General features: G+C 27.1%; 1 protein-coding gene across 2 annotated transcripts; it reads left to right on the top strand.

The window, feature by feature from the left end:
* The first annotated feature begins 5,513 nt into the window (after positions 1-5,513).
* On the top strand, positions 5,514-7,999 carry LOC8280509 (protein RGF1 INDUCIBLE TRANSCRIPTION FACTOR 1). 2 transcript variants are annotated; one of them, XM_015719736.3, is made up of 4 exons: positions 5,514-5,720; positions 5,834-6,070; positions 6,460-6,675; positions 7,193-7,999. In XM_015719736.3, the coding sequence occupies exons 1-4, from the start codon at positions 5,652-5,654 to the stop codon at positions 7,406-7,408; spliced, it is 738 nt and encodes a 245-aa protein (XP_015575222.1). In that variant the 5' UTR covers positions 5,514-5,651; the 3' UTR covers positions 7,409-7,999. The 2 variants fall into 2 exon arrangements, with proteins under 2 accessions (XP_015575222.1, XP_002520074.1); XM_002520028.4 differs by having other exon boundaries at positions 5,519-5,720; positions 7,175-7,999.
* Positions 8,000-17,829: the final 9,830 nt, after the last annotated feature.

Below are 17,829 nucleotides of genomic sequence, written 5' to 3'. Positions count from 1 at the left end.
CATTTTTAAACATGATCTTAATATAACGTAAATTTATTGAATTCCTTAGTTTTTTCAGATTTATCTTTAAATTAAAATTAAAATTCTCGAAGATTCAAAATATAATTAAATGGAGATGAGATGGGAAGAATGTTTGGAGATTTTGTAGCTATTCTTAATACATTGTGCTCTACTGACTTAGACCTTCATTAGAGACATAGTATCATAGGGCATTGGCTCCTCAATCTCTTCCTCGGCAGATGTTGATTTGTCTTCCGTCCAAATGAGACGGGGAATTTATAACCTGCCTTTAACATCTTCAGTCAACTATTATGTCTTAATATATTCCGAAATGAATCAACTGGAGTGTTATTTTACTTTTATTCATAACTTATAAGTTAAGTTTTGAACAGATCTTCAATTAGTTTCATTTGAAACTCTATTATACGGTGACTCAAGTTCAGAAATTTAAAAGATAAAAGTAATTATTTAAATAATTGAAGAGTAGAATATTTAAATTACATAGGAATAGTTAAATAGAATGCAGATTGTGAGCAGCCGACGACTTTCGAAACAGAGGGTGAATATTTAGTTGATACAGTAGTAAAAAGAATAGAGACTTATATTATATTAAAGACCAATAAATCAGAATTTAAAATTAATGAATAAAGAACATGAAAAATTGTTGTGATAAAAGTGCATTAATATTTTCCTGAAAAAGAAAACATTGTAATATTATAATTAAGCACGTTGTGCAGTGGACATTGTTATGCTCGACCATAATATTTAGAACAATATAATAAAAAAATAATTAAAAAGATTCGATTTTTATTGGGGTTATGGAACCATAAAGTCTTTGTCGTTTGCGAGTTACCAAAAGAAATAAAATGATGAGAAGCACAAAGTACAAGACGCGACCATTCCGTATCTGAACCCACCTGCAAAATCACTCTGTTTTCCAACGAGTTCCGTACCCCACTCGTCCTCTTAACTTCTTTTTGTCTCTGATTTTACTTTTTCATGTTTTTCTTCTTTTTTCTTTTTTTTTACTGTTTACATTGAGTATTATTATTATTATTACTATTAATATTATATTCAGTTGCTAAGGATGAATTCTATTCATTTTCATTATTTTCCCTATAAATACTCAACTGAGAAAAGAGAAGATCTGTTGTGATAAGTATATGTCATTTTAGATTCAAAAGGTTTTCAAACATGATCTTAATCTTAAGTGATAAAAACAAAGAGGGGTTTTATTAATTTAATTATTAATTGGTACTAAATATTTGTTTTTATATTATCGTATTAGATTATCTTGCATACTATTTTTATTAGTAAATATTATTTAATTAATTAATATATACTTATGATAATTAAAAATCTTTCAAGTTTTAATGTCTTTATTTATTATTTAGTAATTTACTATTAACAAAATAAAAATATATAAATATGTCATTATTTTTAATATATATCTCACGGGTCATAAAGTATTTAATATAATAATAATAAAGCCAATCATTTTATATTCATGTAAAATACAAGAAAATAAAGCTAATAACTAGATCTTCTTCAACTACATCATAATACAAAATTATTCGGGAAAATAAATGAAGATAAAAACAAATCCTACTTGATTAGGTTTCCTATGTTTAAAATTGAAGCCATTCTTTCAAAAAGTTTTCTAAAATATTATAAAATACTCATAATTTTCTATTATTTTTCAAATTTATACCTTTTTTTTATTTTTTGTTATATTAAAATAACTTACATTCTTTTTTCTCAATTCTATGATATTGGTTTATCTTTTTAATTTATTTTAGCCGTCTTTTTAAGAAAAAGTAACAAAAGTTACCGGAAAATAATTAAAAAATAATCACACTATAAATGTTTCTAAGAAAATGAAAAACCCAATTACACAATAAAAATATTCATATTTTTATTATTATTCAAAATAAATATTTTTTTTATTTTACTGTATAAAATATCAAAAATAAAATTTGCAATTTTCTTTTCAAATATAGAGTTGTTGTTTTTGTTGTCTTTTAGTTTTGGTTGACAACTCAAAAAAAAATTTATCCAAAAAAATTTAAAAAAAAAATTACGGAAAAACTATCACACCGTAATTTTAAAAAAATAAAAAGAAAATTATATTTAAAAAATTACAAAATAAAAATAATATTTTTATTGAGAATTTAAGATATTTTAAAAATTATCTAAAAATAATAAAACTTTAGTACATTTCTGAAAAGTTGGTTTTTTTTTTTTCCTTGTGGATGTAATCAGGCCCGTGGTGTGGAGGGTGTTTCAATTAGATTCTGTGGGCGTCTGTACAACAGTTTGGGCTTAGCCCAATTAGGGAGGAGCACGAGTATCAGTTATTTTAGTCCTATGATAATTGGTCAGCCCAATAGGATCAATCCTCTTTTGTCCCTTAATTGCAATTAGTTTAAGTTGATGATATAAATGTGTCAAATATATACACATCTGCCTCCAACAGGACACCTCATCATTCCATATATTTTCTTTTCTTATTTTTCTTTTATTATGAGATGATTAATAAATTGCAATTTACTTATTACACAATGACAAGTAATTCTCTCTGCAACAAATTTCTTTTTGCGGAAAATAATTATAAGAAATAGTGATAGCGCTATTTATTTTATAATTAATTTTATTATTTATGAGTTTGTATAAATTTGATTTCCAAAAAACATAATTTATTTTTCTTGAATTTTAATTAATCATATTATTAATATATTGACTTATTTTTCTAGATACACTAAAGGTCTGAATATGTAAAAATGTTTTATATAATGAAATGAAATTATGAGAATAACAGAAGAACTCTAATTGAAAGAAGAAAAAGAAAAGGTGGAGTAATGGAGCAATAACTAAGCATCACCTGTTGATTAAAGAAAATAAGCATAAGTTGCTAATTGAAGAAAAAAAAAAAAAAAAAAAAAGCATCCATCACATCAACAAGTGGACATCAAGCCCCCCCATAAATACAATGACAAGTAGTAATTATCTAATGAACCAAGTGGATCCGGTCCTAATCACCAATTAATTAGTGCTCATAACAGTAGAACTAGCAAATCAACAGGTTTGATGATGTGCTTATGAGATTTTCAACCTATAACTTCTAAATTTTGCTTTATATTTACTAGAAAAGTTTTAAAAACTAAAGTATAAAATTTAATTATCTTGGTAAAGTTGCAGCAACCCGATTCATGTGATTCTTTCAGCAGGCAAAAACAACATTTTCATGAGTATTTTCTGTATAATTTCTGATTGAGTAATTTGTTTTATCACCTATCCATTTGACGTGACATATAGGTTAATGTTCTATGCTTATTTTTATTAACAAAGTAATTTTGTAAAGTAGTTGAAATAAATTAAAGTGAGATGTTTAATATTGTTTTTCTATATTAATGCATCATATTTGATATGTCAATTGTATTTTAAAAAGTCTTTTATTCTATATCTCTAAAATAAAAGTTTCTATTTTTGTTTATAGGTAAATCATTCTTTTTGGGCTTATAAAGAGTCTTGTGGGTGTATTGTGTTTACGCGCGTAAAAATTCGACCAAAAATCTAATTTAAATATAAATCTGTAGAATTTTATGGATGTGTTGGGCTTACGCGCGTGATATGGGTTTAGATCTAATCCAACTCAATTTTTAAAATTTTATTTATTTATTTATATTTATATTATCTTAAAATATTTTTTTTAACATTCAATTAGTGGAGAGAATATCTTTTAAATTTTTGTTATGGACATTATATTATAACGTTATAAAATTAATACTATAAATACACCCCTTTTCTTCTTCTTCTCTACTTTACTAGATTAGAAATTTTGTACTGCTATTTGTTAAATTCTGAGGAATTCCAAAATAAATCTCTAAAGATAGTGTCAGCCTACACCTCCATCAAAACTTGTTTTAACCTAATAATATATATATATATATATATATATATATATATATATATATATATATAATGTGTTATGTATTATTAATAAATAATAATTAATTGGATTGTTTAACTGCTTATCTCAGTCATAGTTATGGAGAAAACGATTATGCTTTTGGAAGAACACAAAAGTTTGGACTGTAGAAACTCCTGTTGAATATTTGTGTTGAATAGTACAACTATTTTATTATGGTATCCAAATTTAAGTCGGGAATAAAATGCCAACCTAATTATGGCCACATCCTGACCACACAAAAGAAAAAGGAATACCAAAATCTTTATAATTGTTTCTGGCCATTCCCAGTCCTCAATGGACAATATTAGATTCTTTGTTAAAATACAGGGGCAATTTTGTCAGCTTCAAACTAGTTCAGATTATTTTTTAATTACAATTTATTTTAATTGTTGTTTTTTTCTCGAAATTTTGATGTGAAACATATCAAATCAATTTTAGATTTTAAATGATATATATATATATATATATATATATATATATTTATTTTAAAAATAAAAATATATATTTAGAGTAACATCGGGGATTAACTTGTGATTTTTAAAAAATTATGTTCAAAAGTCCAGATCAGGTAATTTTGAAATTCACTCGGATTTCACGTGGGTTTGGGTCGGGTCAAAGGCTGCCCATACAATTCAGTCGCCGAACTAACGGTCCACATTGCGCTGTAATAAATTGGAATTGAAATGAAAAATAAATTAAACACAGTATAGATAAAAGAAGTAGTTTTGCAGATTTACCCATATTTTCCACGTGTTGAAAGAAACACCTTCCAAGTTTCCAACAATTCTCATACAAACGTCTGTCCTATAATTCCAAATAGCCAACCCGAACACATATAACAGTCACCAAGAAGTAATATTTGTGTTTTAAAATCTCAATTGAAAATCAAAATAAACCGACCTAACAGCCTAGCATGATCCCTCCCATATTTTAAGGATCAATTTATTATAGCCTTCTTTTTATTTTGTCCAAAACTGCTCCAAATGGTTCTCAATATTTCATTCTTGTCCTTTTCGTTTTGTTTAAAAGTAACAAAAACACAATTCATTTAGTTTTATCCAAAAATTTTGTAATTCTATTATTTTTTATTTTTATTGAAACAATAGTGGACTGTGAACTAAATAATATAAATAATTATCTTTTTATACTAATTATAAAATAAATATTTTTAGTAATGAAGTTAGGTCTAAATGTTTATAGCGGTTGTATATTTAAATTTATAATACTAGTTATTTATTCATATGTCACGCACAATTATTATATATATAGAGAGAGAGGTCCTAATAAAAGAAAAATATCAGCGCATTAAATCCCCACTATGATTATAATGAAAAATCTTGCAATCATGTAATTCAAAGCATGTAGAAAAGTAAGAATATTGGAGAAAATAAAAATACAATGAGAAAAAGAATAATAGTAATGAAAGGAAATAAATAAATGAAATGAAATGGAAAGGTCAGTTCCTTAAACCAAACGCAACTAACATTTGGTTTAGGTTCGGGAATAGGTTCGGCAGTAGACTTTTAAGCCAAAGATAAGCACTCCCATCCTCCACCCACCACTACAACCTATACTGCCCCACCCCTCCCCTATTCTCTCTTCTCTTTTCTCTTCTTCCCTTCTTCTCTCTGTCTTTCTTTCTTCCCTGCAACAAAAACTCCATTACTCTCCACCTAGACCAATGATCATCGTCATTAATGATCAAGAAACTACTGTAAGAGAAATCAAACCCAAAAGCAGAAGAATCATGGTATATATATATATATATATATATATGTCACTCCATTTGACGATTTATATCATATGTATTTCTTGAAATATTCTTTAAGAAGCCATAATATTTTCTTGAACATGTGTTTATAGGGAGGTGGAGGTCCAGATGATGATGATGGCGGCGGATGCGGCGGACATGGTGGTGATAAAGATGATGTCAAGTGGCCACCATGGTTGCGTCCACTTCTCCAAACTAGCTTCTTTGTTCAATGCAAGCTTCATGCTGATGCTCACAAGAGCGAATGCAACATGTATTGTTTGGATTGCATGAATGGAGCCCTTTGTTCTCTCTGTCTTTCATATCACAAAGAGCATAGAGCCATTCAGGTATTTTTTCTTCTTTAACCATAGTATAGTAAAAAGTAAATAAATAAAATCATATAATCTGATTCAGTTGGATGGCCGGTAAATTTGTCTTTTTTTTTTTTTAACACATTTTACAAGTGGGTTAACGAGTAACTGTATTTCTTTTCTTTTTGCGTAATAATACATAAGCTTTGCTTTGAACACATGAATTTTGCATTGGTTTCACCAATGACATGTGCCTTTTGGGTGCTGAATCCATGGCTTGACAAAAGGCAACAGCAGCTGGCACATGGTTCTTTATTTATTTTATTCTATTCCAGTAGTTTTGCTTAAAATTGTAAATTTATATATTTGGGTTTTATATGTCAGTGGTGATTAAAATCAGAAATGGTGTGGTGTTGTTTTTGTAGATAAGGAGGTCATCATACCATGATGTGATTAGAGTGTCTGAGATTCAGAAATATTTGGACATAACAGGAGTACAGACATACATTATCAACAGTGCCAGAATTGTTTTCTTGAATGAAAGGCCACAGCCTAGGCCTGGTAAAGGTGTCACCAATACTTGTCAAGTTTGTGAGCGGAGTCTTCTTGATTCTTTCAGCTTCTGTTCCCTTGGTTGCAAGGTATCCATCTCTCTTTCATTTCTCCATTTTCATTCCAATTCTTCTCACTTCTCCACATGTATTTATTAAGTAGAAACCCTTTTTTTTTTTTTTAATGTTTCAATTTTCTTTACCTACTCAACTTTGATTCTGTCTTCTTTGTTTTTAGGAGATTGGCTTTTTTCACCCTTCCAAATACATTTTTCCCAAACCTTGCGATTTTTTTATGTTGGTAAATAAATTGAATTATGGGGTCAAATTGCAATCTAAGGGAAAAGAAATTGTTCCTTAGGTCCCTACGCAACGCCCCCCACAATTCCATTATAAATAAATAAATAAGAGATAAAAACAAGAAAATGCTGCAAACGCAATGTCCATATACCCTTTTTTTTTTAAATAAAGAAAGTGACTTTCTTTCCCTTGTTCTTTAATGAAATTATAAATAATTAAAAAAACTGAAATGAATAATTTCAGATTTTTAAATTGATATTTAGACTCTACAATTAATAATGGTTTTCAGATTGTTGGAACATCAAAGAACTTTAGGAAGAAGAAAATGCGCAAAGAAATAGAAGGATCAGACACAGAAGAATCAATGAACAATGGCATTGGCAAAGGAAGTCCTAAAAGCAAAATCCAAAGCTTTACGCCGTCAACACCGCCGCCAACTGCCGTGAATTACAGAACCGCCAAGAGGAGGAAGGGTGTCCCGCATCGATCTCCGATGGGCGGATTCATCATCGAATACTACTAGCCGTAGAAAGAAGAAAAACTTGACGTGGCAGACACATTATCGTGTCATCATACATTCAGGTTCTGCAATTAGCGAGTGATGAATTGGCAATGGCATGATTATACGTCTGGCGCATTCGATAAATTTCAACCAAAACCAATATTTATCTTCTGAAATTAATGTCTCTGATGTTACAAGGTGATGACTGACATCTGAGCCTTTGTGCCAGGAGGCCGATGTTGGAAAAGTGAACTGAACTCCATGTTTGTATATAGAAAAGAAAAAAGGAAAAATAAATAAATAAGAGAAAACAAGGAGATATATATATATATATATTGAAAATGAATCCAAGAAATTAAGAAGGTTAAGAAGAAGGGAAAGAAAAGAAAAGAAAAGAAAAGGAAAATGAAAAGAAGAATAGAGGTATGGATGATGTATTGAGATATTGGGGTTGTAGGTAGAGTAGGAGTTGTATGATCATGTAGGCTTTTGATATATGATGCTAATTTATGAAGTGCAATATGTACATATAGTAGCTTGTTGAGAGAAAATATATATATAATTTATGTACTGTGAAAATGAATGCAATGTTGATTACACATATTTGGTATATTATTCGGTGCCGTAGTTAAAGTGACTTTTCAATATTTTTATATTTATTTAAAAAAAATTATGAAATTTAGATTGAATTTACATAAATATTTTAATATATAATTTTTATATAAAATAATATATTAGAACATTTTTATGTAAATTTTTTTAAAAAATTATCTAAATTAATCTAAAATTTTATAATTTCTATTTAATGAATATATAGAAATATTGAAAAATCATTATAACTTTAACACTCTAAAGTTCATGTATTTATATTTTTGTTGCATTTGCACTTTAATTCTGTAGTTTTTATGTTGTGGCTACATTTTTATAGAATTTGGTGGTGATCGTTGATATATTAATAAGGTTTAATTGCCAGAAAAGACTTGTATCTTGTATTCATTATCAAATCTATTACATAAATTTCATATTTTTAATTTTAGCATTATATTTTGATATTTATTTTAATTTTAATTTCTGAAAGAATTATCTATTAAATTTATTGACACAATATAAATTCTGATGATAATAAAAAGAAGAAAGAACTGAATCAACACAATCACTATTAAAATTTTGTTTAACCATATGATATCAACAATTATAAAGTTAAACAAAGAAAAAAATTAATTTTATTTACTTAAATGATAATATTTTAGTAATGAGATTAATAATAACTCTAATATCGATTCAGTTTTTCTCTATTACCGTCGGAGTTAACACCACAACAGCAAATTTAGCAGATGATTTTATTAAACGCTAAAATTAAAATCAATATAAAAATTATTTTAAAAATACTTGTTAGATTTAATAACAAATGTAAAAAATTTAAGATTTTTTGATAATTAAATCTATTAACTACCACTTAAAATGGTGATAAAAATAATTAAACAGCTTGACATTTTACGTCAATCTAAATTTAAAAAGAAAAAAATCAAGTTTGGCGAGGCTTGTAGCTCACGTAATTGATATTGGTATTTGATAAGAAATTTAATTTGGCATAAGAAATGAAATTGATATGCTAATATGTAAAATCTTAAAGAAGCTTTGGAGGTGAGGGTAAATGGAAGGTAACAATATTGTACAAAGTTTCACATCCTATGCTGTACTTTGGAATTTGTCATATATGGCAGCAATAACTGCGCATACAAACGGTAATGACTACACAGAAGACGTAAATCCTTGGAAAGTTTGTCCATGGCTCCTTTATGGCAACATATACATATATATTTACCTCAAATTTTGCATGTGAGAAAAAAAATAAATAGATAAAGGCAATCAATTGGGTTGCTTGCATGTTCCTGCACACTCTAAATGTGTTAATAGTAATAGTTCTCTGATAACTGATCAGCCTATGTTGCACTACTTTGATCTTTGATGTTTGATGTCTAAGGTAAAATACAACAATGATCTATGGAGTCTCAACTAACAATCTACCACCTTAACTTTCCATAGCTTCTTGACTTTCTTTTGGATATTGATGGGTGGGATAATGTCATAAATTTGATCAAATTCCGAATTTTGATCCAAATAAGAGATCGGATTCTTAAATACTTTTAAGTGACATAATATATATACAGCACCGAAATAAAATAAAATTTTCAAAACTCAAATAATTATAAAAGTAAACTACACTTCTATAATGATGTTATAAGAATCAAATTAATTAAACATTCATAGTCTAGCAGACAGTTATAATAAAATAAAAATTATTTTTTCTCTTATTAATTATTCTTCAAATTAGTATATTTATACTAAAATTCATTCTCAATTTTTAACTTAGACCGTCAAAGAGTCATTTAAACGTAGTGTTCATTGGTCATCTAATCATTTTTTTATGATTCAGAGCGCATGTATACTATTGAATCAACTCAATAGAATCATCGAGTATGAAATTAGAATCTCTATAATTGAAAGTTTTACTGTTTGAATAGTAGTTAAGGTAAGACTTACTTAGTTTTAGTATATAAAAAGTAATGAATAGATTGCTATATATATATTATGATTACTTTATATTTGAGTTTTGGATGGTGGGTGCATATTTAATATTTTAATTATAATTTATATATCGCTCATCTATTTACTTGGTATATAAATGTAACAAAATAATTTTTTTATTATCTTATATCATTAACTAAAAGTTGTAAGCTCATTTGTTCATCTAAATTCTAACCACTTTTTTTTTCTGAAATAAATACAGAATTCCGGAAGGACAATAAAAATAGCATTATACTGTTTTTGCTACTTATACATCGAATTATTATTAAATTTGGAGCTAAAATGTTAGGATAAAATGCAAATTCACATCAATCAAATGATGAAGTTATAACATATAATATATATATATATATATATATATATATATAAAAGAGAAAAAAAGGTACTTTCTTTTATGATTAATAATTAAGATTAACTTCAATTATTGGAAAGTCAAAGTCCTTTTCTTTTTTAAAGAAACAAAAGTGATTTTTACAGCAACATTGCCGTGTGTGGAGAAAAGTTTTGGAAATATAAATTTTTGGGTTCAGCTTCTGTATACTTTATTATTATTAGACAACTGAGATAATCAACTTTTCTTATTTATCTTTCATTATAAATAACATTAATACTAAAAAATAATGATGTAACCCAAAACTTTAGAACTTTCACAATTGAAAAATACCAATAAGTACCCATAATTGGCCTTTTGGTGCAGTACTCTTGTTTACTTTTGCATATATTTTGGTACCAATTTCATAAAGTGATTGCAACAGAAAGCTCAAGTTGTTGTTTGGGCATCCGATTGTTTTGGCTTAGAAATCCATCCTTTTCTCTTCGTATTTCTTTGTCTCATTACTTATTTTTATTATAAATTTCCTTACTCTAGAAGAAAGATAAAAGGATTTATTATATTCGTACGTTTTCAACCATTTGAAGCCATGTAGAAAGAAGTGAATTATCCTTTGAATTATTATTTTATTTTACATGGCATTGTTGCTTCATTTGTTCTCATTTGATTTCTTTTAAGACATCATATTATTTTAATTAATTTTAATTTGAATGGAGCAATCTAGATCCAGAATTCCTACATTCTCCAAAATTATGGTAATTAATTTATTAGTAAGCAATCATTATGAAATTAAAAATTATTAACTCTTATGAAAAATTGGTTTTATGGTATATGTGAAACGAATAATTAAGCTTCTTCAAAGAAAAGAAAAGGGCCTAAAATGACAAAAAAAAAAAAAAAAAAAAGTCCTGGCTGTTGACTAATCAGATAATGGAATAATTTGGTAACACTCTTTAATATAAATTAATAGAATTTTCATATTTAAATTATAAATGCATAAATTGACTCAAACTTATACATTTTATCATGAAACTACGTCCGTGAATGCAATTAATAGAACTTTTAAAAGATTACTAAGTCAATTTAGCTTTTATTTTAATAAGGAGAATCTTGAGTTTATATTATCTTGAATATTGTCTAAATTGTATTAAAAATCAGAAAATAAGAACCATAAATTATCTTAAATTAATACAGGATTTATATTGATTTGGAAAAATCTTTTTGTAATAATTTAGAAAAGAAAACCAATCACTTAATGTTGAGTCATTTCAACCAACTTTAGTTATAGACTGAGCCACCCTAATCTTTATCAGAAACAAATTATATTGTTCAATTGTCAAAAGTAAAACTAAAATTTTCAATATTAAGTTCATTAAAGACAAATCACCAAATTCTACTCAGAGATAAATGATATTTAAATAATAATAATAATAATGATATTAATAAAAAGTAGGTCCCGCGTGCCAAGTGGACGAAAGGTATAAAGGAGAGAGAAAGTCACGGAGAAGGAAATGTACTCTCTGGAAGTTCACTGATGTGAAAACCTATTCTGTCGTTTATATCGGTAATACCGGTAATCACAGTTCTATTGCTTTCTTAAACTTCTTCTCCACTTTTTGTTTTTTTATTAGCCGACCTAATGACGCGTGGAATACACCAAGAAATTTCTTTTATTATACTTTATGATTAGCTTATGTTAGGTATTTAATAATAATTAATATAATAAAATTTAAAATTTATGCTAAATTTAAAAAATAAATTTTAATTTTAATAGATTAAATTGGAATGCATTTAAATTTATCATTTTAATTTAAACTCAATTTAAATTCGTACGAAATAATAACAAGATAAATTCAAAACTCAGGTTTATTCTAGGCATAATAGATTTGGTGTAGTCTTTTTAATTTCATTTTAAATGTAATTTTGTTTTCTTGGATTTTTAGACCCAGTAGACGCCGTCCTTTGCAAGTTGTCGTACTTGCAAATTGCCAATCATTCTCATGATGCTTTCATTTACTCATCTGGATGCCACGTGTCCCACTACCTCCAATAATTGTACTCTGATTACTTCTTAGCCGTCCATTGCTATCACCAATCTTCTGCGCCGTACTTTGTTGAAGAAAGTTGCATTACCCACTCACTAAAGTGGGATTTTATTTTGATTAATTAAAGAGAATCATTTTTACAACTGATTTACTCTTTTAATAATTCTTTATTTTATTTTTTTTGATATTTTTCCTTTATTGGTGTTAGTGTTGGCCAAATGAATAATTAAGGCATGGTTTGTGATGTTTATTTTTGGTCAATTATTGTATGCAATGTGAATCACAACCTAATCATTATAGAGTTTAATCAGGTTTTTTGATTTGGTTAGTTGAATATAAAATTGATTTTTTTTAATATATAATTTGTTCATGGTGGTGACCTATGCACTAGTTCCATATCTCTCCAACCTGTTCGAAAAATATTTTTTTTATTCGATATATGTGAGTGTAATATATATATATATATATAGTTACATGCTTGACTTAGATAAAATTTTAAATTTAAATAACTAGATCGAATCAAATAAAATATATATTTAAAAAAATTTTAATTTCAATTAATTCATTCTAAACTCGAGCAGCCCACAACCTGAACAAGTATACTACTGTATATAATGATATATAGAGAAATTTTCAATTTTGGCAAATCCAATCAAGGATTTTCTAAAAATATTAACCAGAAAGAAAAGGCTATTAAAGATTAAACTCTAATTATTTTTGTTATATTACTAAATGCTACTTGATTACCAAATTGCTAACTCAATGAGGCACTGGATTATCTATAATATAAGAGACATCAAGTTCATTGTATAATTCACCTTATCAAGAAAAGATAAGGAAACAAAAGAAAAAATAGGGGGAATAAATGTGGAGTTACATCAAGAAAGATACTGAATAACAAAAGAAAAAAGGAATCTTATTACTTTATAGTTCAAAGTTAATAGCTTCCCAATGAATTAGGATAGAGACATATGGAGATAAAATAGAAGAGTAAATTTAACAAATACATTGTATTAAATTCCATATCTATGATTTTGTTAAAGATAAGCAATTTATCTGTTAAAAGATTTCTGAAAGAATCTAGCTTAAAAATTGCTGTCAAGATATGAATGGACACATGCATTTACTAACTTTAGGATTCAAGAAGAAAATTATTGATTTTATTGTTAAATATATGTTTGAATTATCTGTATTTCACAATCATTCATGCAATAATTTGATGCATTAATACCCATAATGCCTCCTACACTAACTGGAGGATTCCATATCATATCCATGAAACTATTATTTGCTTGGAATTTAATTAATCTTCTTCCTCAATTTGTTTATTATTATTATTATTATTATTTTGTGGGCTGCTTTGTCGTTTTCAAAGTAATAAGGAGCAAGAAAAAGTTTGGAAAAGATTTGAATTAGGTTGGGTTGTATGATATAGTTTATATGTTATCCAAATGCACACACTATATGAAAATTAGTATGAAGTTTCTTCAATTGAATCTTACTTCTTACTTTTGTGGTATCAATATGATAATTATTTAGATCATTTTGGCATTCACCTTATATGAGCATACATCAAGCTCATTTTATTGTATAAGTATTTAGAATTTGATGTTTGAAAAGGTTTATTAACTTGTTAGGAAATGATCCGATTAGTATTTCGTTTGTAATTATTTTAACTAATTTTGATAAAATTTATCATGTTCTGAATGAATGTTTATTACACATAATTTACAATTATTTAATAGATTTGTAATAAAATAAAAAGCAAAATTATTATTTCTTTTGTCAATTAAAATGAACTATACGTCATGTCCTTAACCGTTTTGAAGACATTATAAAGTACGGTGAAGAAAAGTGAAAATGAATTCCTTGTGAAAAGTTTTAATATATTATGAATTCTGTAGCTTCCATATTGGACTTATGCACGCGATAGTTGCAAGTACAATTTTATTACTTAGTTTTCAAGTTTTCAACTAAGTTTAACATGTCATGGGCCCCAAAAAAGAAAGATAAGAAAATAACAAAAATCCCAATGCTTTAATTTTTTTATCAAATTTATGGTGTTATAATTTCTTTTTATTTTTATTATGTTAAAATATGCACTACAAAAAAGCAACAGTTTAGAGACTACCGGTGGTATCTAAATGGTCGCTAAAGCCAAATAGCGATCCTAAACAATAGTCGCTAAAACTTTTGTCGCTAATGAAAATAGCCATCCAAAATCAAAGTGGTCTCTAAAAATAGCAACCATACAAAATGATCGCTAATTAAAAACCACTTATTAAATTTGTAACGACTCGGAATCAGATCACATGAAATATTAATGATCTGGAATCAAATCGTATAAGATATTATCCGCTTTGGCCCCTACTCGCCTCACGATTTTGTTCCTTGTCCTCTTGACAGATTCAACCATTCTCTGCCTTGTTTCGATATGTAATTCGATTCATTCATGTACCCTCGTACCATAGAATGCTGCCATTCTAGAAGCCACTCCTTGTCCAGACATCCTATCCTTGCCACGGAGTCCACTTTTCGCCTTCATCGAACCGCTTCTCTAGGCTAAACTATCACATGACTAATGATATTATTTAATTATTATTTTAATTTATATTATTATTTTAATTTAAATATTTATTTATTTATATATTATTTTTAATTTTTATTATTTATATTTAGTAATTTAATAATTATTTGTAATATTTCATATAAATAACTATAAAACTCAAATAATATAAATAAAAAATTAAATCAATAAACATAAATAAATATACTTAATGAATGATAAAATTTATTAATAAAATAAAAAATATAATAAAAATAAATACAATATAACAAATATTGTAATTAATCTAAATAATATGATGATAATTTAATTTAATTATTCTTATTAAATTATATTATTTACTATATTATTATTATTAAATTATTATATTATTCTTATTCTCAATTTAGTTAATCTTATTACATTATTATTATTAGAATATAATTTTAAAAATCAAAATAGAGACTAATTTAGACTATACAGTTAGTCTCTATGTGATAGCTAAAAACTCACGCTATTGATTGGCATCCAGCTTAGCAACTCCAGTCCATAGTCTCTAACTTAGAGACTATGATAGTGATATTTAAAGTGGTCGTTATTTTCTCCACTATTAATTGGCGTCCAGATTGGAGACCACACTTTGTGGTCTCTAAATTAGAGACTACGTGCGTAGTCTCTAAAGTGGTCACCATTGTCCCTGCCATTTTTGGTGGGAAGTTAGCGACCACTTCAAGACCACATTTAGTGATCGCTAGTAGTGTGGTTACTGTATGGTCGCAATGTGGTCTCAGATCTTAAAAAAATAAATTTAGTTTCCAAGTGGAAACAAAGTGGTTACTATTTAGCGACCACTTTGATGTGGTAACTAAAAGTGGTCTCTAAATTATTATTTTTTTAAAGTTACGATTTTGTTTTTGGTCAGAAAAATAACCATGTCATATTTTAAAAACAAAAAAGTTAAAAGAACAGTAATTTAAAAAAATTTGTACAATAAAAATAATTTTTTTATTAATTTTAAAATATTTCTAGAAGAATTCTCAAGAAAAATACAACTAAATATGAGATATCAAAGCTCATATTCTTAAAAAAAGAAAAACGAATTTTATTGAATGAAATTAATGGCGTCATTCTCATTTGACATAAAAGAAAAATATTATTTAGATTTAGACAAAGTTTTCGAGGAAGAAATTTTAATAATTACAATGGCAACATTGACAACTTAAACTGATTTTTGAATTTTCAAAGAAATGAGGCTAAATTCAAAGTTTGACTTCAAGAATCTAATATTTATTTATTTATTTTTTTATTATTTTTATGAAACAAAAGGATTATAACTTTTTTGTTAATTAATTAACTAATTAAAATTTGAATTCTAAACTTCATAGTTTTAAAAATTATGTCAGTATTAATTAAGATGCATCCAATTAGTATTATAACTCTTTGTTGCATCTGAAGTTGAATATGAGATTTATTTTCATTGAAGGAAATGAGCCAAATTGTTATATCCATATACATTGAAATATGTTTTGCAATGATTCAATAAATTAATCTGCAAAAAAAAAAAAAAAAAAAAAAGAAATGTGTGCAGGCATGAGACTATAGCAAAGCAACAGGCATATTCAATTAGCCCTAATTGAAATTCCACATCTGCCAACTCCACTTTCTCAATCCTCTCGTAATAACCAAACATGCCTTTATCTGACTGTATTGATTGTTTTTTATGGTGATAATATTATAGTCTATTTTAAAGAAATAAAGTTCAAGTCAAAATTATTCATGCCAAAGTTAAAAAAAAAAAAAAAAAAAAAAGGGGAAAATCATATATCCATCTTACCCATAATTGGAACTTCAATCCCATATATATACCAGAAGAATGGTGAAATAAACAAACTCAGATTTAGGAAGGGTAGGTAAAGCTTACACTTGATGCCTCTTTATATATGTTATGAACTAAGTACAAAGTTTTTATTGCCACACCAATCCAAATTTAGTGGGTCCTTAACCAATTCTTCTCTTCTTTTAGAGATATATGCTGTATCTATGTCATTCCTATGGATTCTCTACTAACTGTAATTTCTTTTTCTTTTGTTTTTTTGGTTCCCCATCTTTTTAGTCCACTTGCTCCACCATAAAACTTAACTTGGGTTTGAATGAGGATAAGGGTTGGAATTTAGGCCCCACCGGTTTAAATGAACTTTGCCTAAGCCATGATGTCAATTAGTTTCCAAATAACCCATCCTTTCATCATATGGTGGTGACATTGCTAATAATAATAATAATAATAAAGGATCAAATGCATTAAACAACAAATAGAGTTTCTTGACTCATCATTTGATTGGCAAAAAACCCTTTTGTTAGGTCACCCACATCACCTACTTGTGTTGGTATTATTGGAATGTTAGCTTTGGTAATAGTATTATTACATGTGTTTCACAAAAAACAGTACTCTGATTTGAGGTTTTTTGTCTTTTTTTTTTTTTTAAGATTCTAAATTGAGATTTTAGTGATTCTTTATTGACAATGGATTAAAATCACCCCCAAGAGAAAGAAAAAAAGAAAAAAAAAAAAAAACAAGAAGAAGAATGTCACCTCTCTGTCTCTTGATGTCTTGAGTTTGGAAATGAATTTTATGCTTTGAAACATTCCTATATTTTTCCATCACATTTGCAATCTGGAATTTCCAATTAGAGGTATTCTTTCTTTCTTTCTGACAATGTCCTTATTTATTGGAGAGTGGATCCACAAATATGCTAAAATTATTGTAGCAAATGGCATTTTATTCACCATTTACTATATCCTCCTTGCTCTTAATACTTGATATTAAATGATATCAAAAGTGAAGGTTAATTTAAACAACAAATTTAATTTATGTGAATATATTCATATATGGCTTTTGCGAGACTCTAGCATATATATAGTTGTGGTGGGTTTC

This window comes from Ricinus communis, chromosome 10, assembly GCF_019578655.1.
Source record: "Ricinus communis isolate WT05 ecotype wild-type chromosome 10, ASM1957865v1, whole genome shotgun sequence".
Taxonomy (NCBI): domain Eukaryota; kingdom Viridiplantae; phylum Streptophyta; class Magnoliopsida; order Malpighiales; family Euphorbiaceae; genus Ricinus; species Ricinus communis.
This window is presented reverse-complemented; position numbering and strand designations above follow the sequence as displayed.

Excerpts from the sequence above, each read along its gene's own strand:
- LOC8280509 (XM_002520028.4), top strand. The coding sequence starts at position 5,652 with ATGATCATCGTCATTAATGATCAAGAAACTACTGTAAGAGAAATCAAA. Across the intron at positions 6,071-6,459 it reads AAGAGCATAGAGCCATTCAG|ATAAGGAGGTCATCATACCA; the intron begins GTATTTTTTCTT and ends TTGTTTTTGTAG. Across the intron at positions 6,676-7,174 it reads TCTGTTCCCTTGGTTGCAAG|ATTGTTGGAACATCAAAGAA; the intron begins GTATCCATCTCT and ends AATGGTTTTCAG.